An 11728-nucleotide genomic window follows, 5' to 3' on the forward strand; every position below is an offset into this window, starting at 1 on the left:
AGTTTGTTTTGGCCCCTGGAATGGAGCCTTCCCTAGAGTGTGGTCCTTATAGCAAGTGTCACTCCACTGAAGAAAAGTGACTTTCCTTACCCAGAAGCAATCAAATACCAATGGCTCCTTAGCAAGGGGTGAGACTTCATAGCCATCTCCTCTCACCCTTGCTGAGATTTTGTCTAGCATGAGCTTCTTTGGGTGTTATGCAAGCTGTCACAATCTCTGTAAGTTCATATGTGCTTCTGCTATGTCCTTTCTGGAAAACACTGCCTCGCTGAGGTCATCGGCCACCTCGGACTCCTACAATCTTTCCACTCTCTCTTCCACACAGATATGTGTTTAATTTAGGTAGCTAGTAAGGGACTATGGGGTAGAAAGGGATCTTTCAAGGACTGGAAAATGGACTATAGTGTTATAAATGTATAAAGGAATAAAATGGATTACGGATGATTAAATAAGGTGAGGGATAGAGGAGCAGGGTAGAGAAGGTAATCTAGGGATAGATAACTAACACTAAATGCTTTTTTAAAAAAACCAGATGGAAATCTACTAGTAGTATAAAAGCTTTCTAATATATGTATGTACAGATATTTTAAAATAGTTTAAATGGAGTTGCTTTTAATAAAGGACAATACCCCAAACAGATACCATATGCTACCAAATAAAAACCCCAGTGAAAGGAGTAGAGTGTCTCGTTTTCAGTTGAACTCAATGACATCCAATAACACCCTCCAAATACTACAGCTATTGTCAATACTATTTGTTATCCTCAAGAACTTGGCACTAAGACCCTATTTTTGAAGATACCTCATACTTACATAAAAGCACATGTAGGAATCAAACTGGTACACAATTGGAAGCTTCATCATTACTAGACACAACCTCACAGTCTTGAGAGGTGGTGTGCATAGTTTTACTGCTAGAGAAAAAAATGTAGTCATCTCACCCAGATGTGAACCCTGGAAGCTACAATAATGAGCTGCCTGGCGAGATATGCCCTCCAACAAAATAGTGACATGATTATTATGGGAGCAACCAACCACTCTCTGTTTGTATTTAAGGTTCAATGATGGAACCCATTCCTAACACGTTCAATGATGCCAAGAACTTAGGACTAGATAGATCGTGAACCTCTGGGATAAATAAGCTATTATTATCCTGCTAAATGGACATAGCAATTAAAATTATTCTTAATGGCGTATTGCTGAACCCATAGATCAGTGCATTGCTCAACACTCATTAAAGAAGCTTCTTCTTGTAGTAGATAGTAATTAATGCAAAAATTCACAACTGGCCAACATGCAGAGATTAAGAGACCTTGGGTTTATTAACCTTAAATGGGAAGTCTATTCATATCTCTCTCTTTAAAGTTTGGTGTTCTACTTATTTCCCAAGAATTCCATACACGAGCACAGTGATACCCTCATTCCATCCTCTCTCTTCCCACTTCAATTCCTCCCTTGTCCTTACTCCTTCTCAAATTCATGACTTCCTCTGTAATTCTGTGTGGATTAAATAGATAAGTGATTAACAGACAGACAGACAGATAGACAGACAGAAAGACAGCCCCTGAATAGTTCAGTTGATGTTACTGGCATGTGTACATGTTTAGAGCTGACTACTTGTAATTGGATAACCTCATGACTAAAAGGGATCATGACTAAACAAGACTAGTTACCCCTCTCTCAGCAGCGTTTAATTTCCTGTGGCTCATAGATAGGGCCTTGTGAGATTTCCCCATCCATGCTTACATGTCATCTGTTGTTACTGTTCAGGTCTTCTTTAGGAAGCTATATTGTTGAGATTTCATGGGCACAGCTTCCCTGTCATATATAGCAAATACTACCTCACAGCAGATATCCTCACACTCAGGCTTTTAAAGTCTTTCCACTCCCTGTCAGGATATTCCGAGCCTTAGATGTAACAGTATGTTATGAGTGTACCAGTTTGGGTTGGGTACCTCATGTAAATTTCTGCAATGGTCCCTATATGCTTCACCAAGAAGCCTCCCTTTTCATTTTTAAGGGTTGAGTAAGGAGGGGTGTGTGGGTGTGAGTGCACAGGCATGCTGGGAACCCATAATCAGAAAAGGGCATTGAATCCCCTGGAACTGAGGTAACAGCTGGTTGTGAGCTTCCATGTGGGTGCCGGAAACAAAGTTCTTTACAGGAATAAAAAGTGTCCTTACCCACTGACCTATTACTCCAGCCCAAAAAAGTTTCTTCTGTGAGAGTTAGGAGCTACACTTCTCTGTGGATATAAGAATAAGTATTTGAAGGCCTGTAGCCTAAGCCAACACCTGAGGTTATGTTAGTCTTTGAGTGTCAAGCTGCCACCAGGGCCATACAGATTTGGGTGGCCTGTGCTACCACCCACGGCCATGGTGTCATCTGGATCCAAACTGCAGCCAAGAGCCATGTCTGGATCCATGACCCTTCTGCAGTAGGTCTGTGTTGGCCCTGACAGTGAGGATAGGTCTGTATAGAAGTAGTGCCACCCCTCACCAGCTGCAGCACTAGAGAAAATTGGGCCCGCCTCTCACCAACTTCAGCACTCTGGAGAGCAGGTCTGAACCTAGCCTGAGCAGCATAGTAGAGTTGTCCTTGTTGGCAGGGGTGTTGGTGAACTGGCCTTGAAAGTGGGAGAGTGGGAGAGCTAGCCCTTCTGTCTGTCATGGCAAGGCATGGGTTGGGGAGACATAACCCTTCGCCTCTTGCCTCTCATGTGTCACCAGCTACTGCAGGTGGCAAAAGCTGGTCCTGAGGTCATGAGAGTGGGAGAGCTGATCCTGCCCATCATGTGCTGCAGCACTTTAGGAAGTGAGCCGTGAACCTCACCCAGGCAGCACGGTAGAGGCCATAGCAATGAACACTTGCAAGTAAAGATATATGGACTAAAGGGTATACTGTGTGACTCACAGGGCCACACTAAAGCTTCCATGCTGAGAATTGTTTGTTTGTTTATTTGGTTGGTTGGTTGGTTGGTTGGTTGGTTGTTTTTTGGGTTTTCTTTTAAATTTTGTTTTGTTTTGGTGGGGAAATTGCAAGGGCAGGGGGCAGATGCAAGGGGATGGGGAGATAAGTGGGGTCAGGATGCATGATGTGAAATCTACAAAGAACCAATAAAAAGTTTTTTAAAATAAATATTGAGAATGCTGTTAGAAATTGTGTTGGTTTAGAAAAGTGGCCCCAGTACGATTTTTTTCTAGGGTCCATGATTTATCAGCTGCTAGTAGTTGGCTAGGTTTATAGTGTCAGGCATGAAATCCTTTTTATTGAGTGGGTCTTAAGTTGAATTAGGCAGCTGTTGGTTACCCCCAACACAATAATGCCAATATTACACCAATTGGTATATCTTGGCAGGCTGGTCATTATTGTACTTCATAGGCTTTCTAACTGGGTAGGACTGTTGATTGCTTTTCTCTCATGGCATGTCACACAGCAACTTCAAAGACTATGAGTGCCAGTCCGCAGGGAGGAGACTTCCATGTCAGTTCTAGCATGATTCCTCCAAGTCCCGTGTCCAAAGCATGCAGTGTCTTCAGCAATGAGGTCTTACCTTCAACTTATTTGAGGAAACTAGTGGTAACATCATTAGCCTGTATCATCTGAGAAAGCTCTTCATTTTCACTGACCAATAACTCATGGAGAAGTTTATCTTGCCTGGCACTGGCACTGGAGTTTTTGTTAAATAGTCTATGGTTCTTGGGGAGGGCATTATCACCCCAAAAGGCACAATTTCAATCAAACTTCATAGGTGTGTGTGCCCACACACACTAATATAAATGCTTTTTAAAGTAACTACAAAATAATGGGTTTCCTCTGGCTTTTTAAACATCCTTAGTATTATTTATCCTTCCCTCTACCTCTCCCTATGTATTGCCCTCTTTGCCCATTCCCAGTTAAACCCCACCCCATTTTCCCCTTCTTAATACTACACCCCTCTCTAAAGTTCCTTCTCTCCCTCTCCTTTGTGATCCCTTTTTACTTCCCCAGTTTCTGTGGCTACTCCAGTTTATACTCTTATATCTAGAGATTCAGAGCTAGGATACGCAAAGAAGAGAGACCGTGAGGTATTGACTTTCTGAGTTAGGATTATCTCACTAGGTTTAATATTTTCTAGTTCCATACATTTACCTACAAATTCCATTATGACATTTTTCTTTAAAGATGAATAGAATTACATTGTGCATATGTACTACACCTTTATTACCAATCCACCAGGTGAAAGAAACTTAAGTTGTTTTCATTTCCTAGTTATGTAAATAAAATAGCAATGAACATGGCTGAGCAGGTGTCTGTGAAATGGGCAATTGAGTCCTTAGGATATATGCTAAGGAGTGGTATATCTGGCTCACATGGTAGATCTAGCTTTTGGAGGATATTCCACACTGATTTCTAAAGTGTCTTCAGAAGTTTGCAATCCCACCAACAGTTGAGAGTTCCCACTTTCCTACATCCTTCCCAGCATTTTTTCAGATGTTTTTATTTTTTATTGAAAATAAAATTATTTTCATACAGATATTCTGATCACAGTTTCTCCTCCAGACCCTCCCTGTTCCCTACCCTTCCAACACCAGGCCTTTTTTCTCTTTCAAAAAAAATAAACAAACAGGTAAATAAAGACAAACAAACAAGGATTTAAAAAAGAACAAATAAAAACAATTAATGAAGGAAAACAAAAAACAAAGGAAGACATACAGGAAATGAATATAGAGGTAAATACACACAAAATTCATAAAGACACAAAATTGAAAACTATAATATATAAGCAAAAGACAAGTAAGATTGATTTTAAAAAATGCCCCCTAAAAAGTAAAATGAGCCAGGTGGTAGTGGTGCACACCTTTAATCCCACCACTCGGGAAGCAGAGGGAGGTGGATCTCTGTGAGTTTGAGGCCAGCCTAGGCTACAAAGTGAGTTCCAGGAAAGGCATGACACTACACAGAGAAACCCTGTCTGGAAAGAAAAAGTAAAATGAAATAAAAATAATCTCCAAAAATACCATTGAGTTCATTTTGAGTTGATCATCCCACTGCAGAGCATGGGACCTGCTCTTACGTGTGTTTTGTGTACCCAGTGAGAATCCCTTGGAGAAACTAATATTTCTTTTCATGAGCAGTTGTTAATTAGAGATATCTTCTTGGTGGGGAATGGGAACTCTTATTAAATTCCCCATATGAATGCTGAGATTCTATCCGGTTTGTTCTTGTGTGGGTCATGCGTGTGCTGTCACAGTCTCTGTGAGTTTGTATGTGATCTGCACTGTTGTATGTGAAAGGCACTGTTTCCCTGATATTATCCATCCCCTCTGGCTCTAGCAGTCTCCCTGCCTCTTCCTCACTGTAGTTCCTTGAATCCTGAAGGGATGGGCTTGATGAAGACATTGCATTTAGGACTGGGAGCTCCAAGGTCTCTCATTCTCTGTACACCGCCCAGTTGTGGGCCTCTGCATTAGTTCCCACCTATTGCAGGAGGAAGCTTCTCTTATGATGGGTGAGTGAGGCACAGGTCTATGGTATAGCAGAATGTCATTGGGAGTCATTTTATTGCTATATTCCTTTAGCAGAACAATAGTATTGGTTTCCCCTAGGTTGATGGAGTCCTGGGATTTTTGTATAGCAAACTGTGGCCTCTGAGAGCAGCATTATCCACTTAAACTCTAAAAATTATATTAATTGTATGCATGATTTCAAGACTACAGTTTGGTATTGGATAATCCGTTGATGTACTCTTTCCTGGATAAGACTATTTCTCCTGCTTCCAATATTCTTTCACTGATTGTGGTTCTTCATTGAGTCCTCTGGGCCTTTTCCCTGTCCATATAAGTGTCTATTGATGCATTGTCCTTGTTTAGCTCATGTTTCAGCAGTCATATTGGTGAGAACTCATCGGTGTAGCTTCTTTGGCTCTTACTAATTTTTCTGTTGACTCATCTTTATAAAGACTGAGCACTTGGTATTTATGTATTTAGGAATGTATATGTATATACATATATGTATGTAACAATTATTAACAAAAAGAGGTCATGGATTTGAAAGAGAGTAAGGAGGACTATATGGGAGAATTTAGAGGAAGGAAAGGAAGGAAGAAATGGTGTAGTTATAGTTTCAAAAAACAAAATAATTTTTTAAAAAGCAAACAAAAATAAAAATAAAATTAAGCAAAAAACAAACAAATAAATAAACAAAACCCAATAGTGGCTTTGACCCAGGTAGACTAGTTGTCCTTTTTATTTAGCTCATAAAGTCATAGGTTTCCATATCATTTTTACTACATTCTTAGTTTTTGTTTATCCCTCTCCATCACTACCATTTTCCCTCATCCCTGCCCCAATACCCATTTAAATATTTCAACCCTAATATTTGCACCCCTACTTTCATATCATATGTGTTTCATGCTTCCTCCTCCCCAAGTCCTTTCCTTTTTCACTCCTTATCTGATTCCTCTCTTGCTTTAGGGGCTCTAAAGAGATTTTAACTTAAATACAGAAATGTAAAAATTTAAAGCTAGGACCCACATGGGTGAGAGAACATACAGTATTTGTCATTATGGACCTGGGTTACCTCACTCAGTAGTCTACACTCACCCATTTTTATAAAATTGTTTGGCTTCATTTTTCTTTATTATGGAATAAAATTATGTGTATTATGATATTTTCATTATCCATTCACCAGTCAATAAACACATTGGAGAATTCCATTTCTTAGCTAGTGTGAAGAGAGAAGCAACCAACAAAAATATACAGATATCTCTGTTGTAGATTAGAATCCATTGAGTAGATACCCAGCAGTGGGTCATACTGTTCTATTTTTAGTTTTTTTTAAACCCTCATTTCCACAATACCTGTACTAGTTTACCCTTCCACAGATGAGTAAGGGTCCCCTTTCCCTGGATCCTCATCAGCATTTGTTGTAATTATCTCACTAAAGTTGAACATAGAGTAAAGGTCAGTACAGTTTAGAAAGGGTGAAAAATGGGAGGAACAGAGAGACTTGGGATAAAAAAAATTCCAAAATATGGTTCAATAGGAGAAATACATTCTAAACAGAATAGAATGACCATAGTTCATAATAACTTATTTTAGATACTATAAAAAATTACAACAGGATTTAAAGATTCTAAGCACCAAAAAAAGATGAATCTATAATGTCACAGAAATCCTTATTATCCTGATGTTATCATACACACTGTCTACATATGTTATTACACTGCATCTATTGCATTAATATACATAAATTCTGATATAGAGTATAATTGGCTATTTCAATTTAAATCACTTAGGGAAAAGAAATCTACATGAACTATCACTAGCTATTCCTGTCAAAAAATAAAAAGTCATAAGACTTCTTTAACCATTGTTTGACTATATTTGACCCAGGAACTTTCTAATAACCTTCTTGACATCCTCATATATATTATTTTCTTACATGTATTATCTACATGCATTGTCACATTGTACTCCACTCACAGATATAATTACTATTAAATGAAAATTTGGTGCAAATAGGATATAATTCACTCTCATCATTTTAACCATTTAAAAAGGAGAACAAGTGTCCATGAAACAGCACCAGACATTGTTTTTAAAAACACAAATCACCAGGTTTATGCATCTCCACCTTTCCACATTTGACCCCAGAGCTTCTTCATAACCTTTTTGACCTCCTCATTTCTGAGGGTATAGATTAGAGGGTTCAACATAGGTGTCACCAGAGTGCAAAACACAGTCACAGCTTTGTCAGTGGGTAAGGAGGTCATGGGCCTTAGGTACAGGTATGAACAAGGTACAAAGAATAAGACAACAACAGTGACATGAGATGCACAGGTAGACAGGGCTTTGCGACGCCCTTCTGAACTGTGATTCCTCAGGGAGTGAAGGATGACCACATAGGAAGCAACCAGCATAGAGAAAATGAGTAAACACAGTGACCCACTGTTGGCAGCAATCAGTGGCCCTAGAGTGTGAGTGTCAGTGCAGGCCAACTCCAGGAGTGGTATTAAATCACACATAAAGTGGTCAATGATATTTGGGCCACAGAATGGTAACTGGGCCATAAATAAAATCTGTATTCCTCCATGGATGAATCCCAGGACTATAGCAGCCCCCACAAGAAATACACACACAGGTCTGCTCATGATGGTCATGTAGTGCAAAGGCTTGCAGATGGCTACGTAGCGATCATAGGCCATGGAAACCAGCAAGATGATTTCAGCTGCAGCAAAAAAATGCTCAGCAAAAAGCTGAATCATGCAGCCATTGAAGGATATGCTGCTCTTCTCAGAGATCAAGTCATAGATCATTTTGGGTGCTATGGAAGAAGAGTAGAAACCATCTATGATGGACAAGGAGGACAGAAAAAAGTACATGGGAGTAGCAAGGGCTGGGCTGATGAAAATGGTGACTGAGATGAGCATGTTACCTGCCAGTGTGATCAAATAGATTATTGAGCACACAATAAATAAGAATTTCTGCAGATCTGGGTCTTGAGTCAAGCCTAGAAGGATGAATTCTGTGACATTGTTCATCCTTTCAAACAGTTTAGTTCAGGCTGTGGTCATAAAGTCATCTGAAAAAAAAAGATAGACTGTCCCATTAATAATACAATATTTTAAATACTAAATTGAAATACTTTGTTATCACATTGTTGTAACTGCTGAAATCAAAAAGTAACATTTTTACTTTTACACTTAAGATCACTTTGCAGATAATTTTGAAGATGAAAAGTAGGTTAGCTTGGTACTAATACTTTATTATAACACTACAACAAAGCAAAGTCTAATTATAGTTGTTGGCTGAAGGTTAACTATCAACCTTTAAAAAAAAATTCTGGGAATAATCTCAAAGGTGGCCTTCTTTATTTTTGTGGGTTTTATTCTTGTGGGACAAATAACATGAATCTCAATTTATTTGAAATTACATTTGTGCATGAACGTGAATGTTAGAGGTCTATGAACACAATGTTTGTGAAATTCATTATTACACTGAAGAACTAAAGCCTGAAGCCTTGCTCGATGGAAAGATCCTGTGTCCTGTGTGTAGATTCCTCTGTAGCAGATGATGCCCATGAACTCAGGGACAGAGACAGAACTACAGGGAGAGTTACTTACTTTCTGAATGACAAAAGGATTTTTTTGCAGCTCATTAATGTAATTAATTCTAGAACAGCACCTTTTATTCCAGACTTCCCGCTGCCCCTTCTTTCATGATCTCTGTCGTTGTATCATTGGATGCATACATGTAAAGGCTCCAAAGTCCTTCTAAGTCCTCACAGCATTTTATAAATTTCCTCCATGTGTTGAACTGTTTCCTCATTTAGGATTTGTACAGGGTCAGGTAAAATTCTGCTGGTCACTCACTGTAATTGGAATTATATGAGGTGAGGCCACCTATTAGAGGGCTGGCTAAGAAAATATACTTTCTAATTTTGGTATATAGCCAATCAAAATAGATGAATTGATAGTTTTCACTGACAAGTGGTGGAAATGTTGATGCTATACAAAAATGTTTTCTTCCAATTTCTGTCCATGTGGACTTTCACCAGCATGTCAGTGTTTTTACAAAAGAGGAGAGGTTTTATTCTTTCTCTTCCCCTTTCTGCCTCTTTCCACAACACCTGCTAAAAATCAAGTAACATAATTGCCTTCCTATAACATCCAGATTCTGGATAGAGTCAGCTTCAAGACCTCTAGTTACAATACAAGTGAGGAGAAATACATTTAGTTTTTAGGGTGGCTTAGTCCCTGAGTATTTCCCTTTTATTCATTAGACCTGAATATGGGAACTATATGGTTAATCATTCTCAATGTATTTAACTTAGGGTTCTAACTTCAATCAAGCTGTTACAAACAAGACTTCAGAATCAATGTATTTAGTGAGACTATTGGACATAGCATATTAAAAGTGACTTCAATGATTCACAATATCACCTGACTTGGGAATTCCTACAGATTATTTAAATTTATTGTGTTTCATGAATTCATAGCAAAACTTTACACTTTGAGCTCACTATAAGATTACGAGATCCACTTCAGTGAAAACAAATTGTCCAAATCAAGTGAATCTACTTAAAATTTTTAAACAAACATAGTTTTCACCGACCTGGGTGTAGTTGAGTGGAGAGACGTCTCTGTAGTTTACTGAAGTTATTGTTTCTTCCTCTCTGAGAACATGCAGCACAGCTTTCTACAGACTCTGTGAGCTGACATCTCTCTAGACAGTTCTCCAGTGTGCATGCTTTCATTTTTTTGATTCCCATTGACACAATTTACTCAGAAATGAGCTATTTTAGCCATGGGTCCTATGAACTTTGCCACTCTACTGATATATATTTATAGTTATATCTCCATAATATGGAATATTAAACTTCAAGTTAAAAGCACTTGAAATAAAGCCAAATATCTCAAAGCAGAAAGCACTTGTCTATTCCACTCTAAAAATGTGTAAATGAATAGAATAGCTTAAATGCACCTGGTTTCTCTACCACTTTGGGAACCTGTTTTGCTTCCTAGTAGCCCACAAATGTTGTACAGAGAGAATTTCTTTCATTTCAAGGTCAAGTTCTCCTGTAACTAACCTCTGTAGAAACTCACTGAGACCAAGTAATGTCTCTTAAACAAATCTTGTTACTAATCATTGGCTCACAAAACCTCTGGACTTCTTTCTTCCTTGAATCTATGCCAACATTATAGAACAATTGTTTAAATAGACTTTAGAAAGAATACAGGCTCTGGTAATGTTTTGGCCTCTCAAGTACCCAAAGGACTTGTAATTGTTTCTGTTGAAATCTTTGCCAAGACAGTAGTCACGGTCTTCTGCATACTCCCATTTGGTGACTACAAACTTCATTAGTAGTGACTTATTTTAGGAATGCATTTGGATTGGGATTAAATAAGTGTGTACACTGCAGTTTAGGATGATACCTGCATGCTACACTTTTGCAAATGCCTTTATTAAAATTTCATAAAAATTTCTTTTGCTAATTATAGCTTTGTTGATGTTGACATAGTATATGGAGTAATTTTAGGTATAGTTTAGAATTCAGAGAATAGATTTCACTAAAAAAAACATGACTAATCTAAAGGATATTGTTACTTAAGGATTGAAATGACAGTATCCAAGCACTAGAGATGGTGACATTTTCATTAATTGCTCAGTTTAGTCAACAGGATGATGCTGGACCCTTAGCTATCATAGAGTGGACAGGAATTTTTAAAAAGTCAGAGACACTATTTTCTTCAATGTGATTGCCTACCTCAAGTTGTGTCCTGTGTAACTGAGGAGCCTGAATTTTTTTTTCTACTCCACAAAGAACAGATGCTGATTCTTAGGTGCCATGTTCTCAATAAGTAGGCATTGAGAAAGTCACACACAGCTAAGGACTCATGTATTTATATGCATAGAGTTGAGGAACAGAATCACTCTACAAAAGTGGTTCCAGTAGCTCCTGAGGTGATGTCAAACTCATTGAACCATCACATGTAACCACCTTTCTGTTGATGTTATCAGTCTTTGCATTTAAACAAGGGTAATATACTTCTGAATTCAAGTACCAGTGAAGCAAAGCACATCTTCCAACTCTATTGTGAATAGTGAACATTTGTTGCCTTTGATTACTACCAATCTCAGTCATGGACCTCTCTATTTAACTCATTTAAGTGCGAAGTTTAGTTTATTGCCACTAGGTATATTAACATTATTGTAAACCATCTTCCTCATTGGAATCTATGAAAT

General features: G+C 38.4%; 1 protein-coding gene across 1 annotated transcript; it reads right to left on the minus strand.

The window, feature by feature from the left end:
- Positions 1-6195: 6195 nt before the first annotated feature.
- LOC102910990 (olfactory receptor 4C45-like) lies at positions 6196-10673 on the minus strand. The gene is made up of 2 exons (XM_006998856.3): positions 10097-10673; positions 6196-8564 (listed from the first exon to the last, which is right to left on the minus strand). Exon 2 carries the CDS (start codon positions 8521-8523, stop codon positions 7603-7605), a length of 921 nt encoding a protein of 306 aa, XP_006998918.3. The 5' UTR covers positions 8524-8564; positions 10097-10673; the 3' UTR covers positions 6196-7602.
- Between the last annotated feature and the right edge of the window lie 1055 nt (positions 10674-11728).

Source organism: Peromyscus maniculatus, chromosome 4 (assembly GCF_049852395.1).
Source record: "Peromyscus maniculatus bairdii isolate BWxNUB_F1_BW_parent chromosome 4, HU_Pman_BW_mat_3.1, whole genome shotgun sequence".
NCBI lineage: Eukaryota > Metazoa > Chordata > Mammalia > Rodentia > Cricetidae > Peromyscus > Peromyscus maniculatus.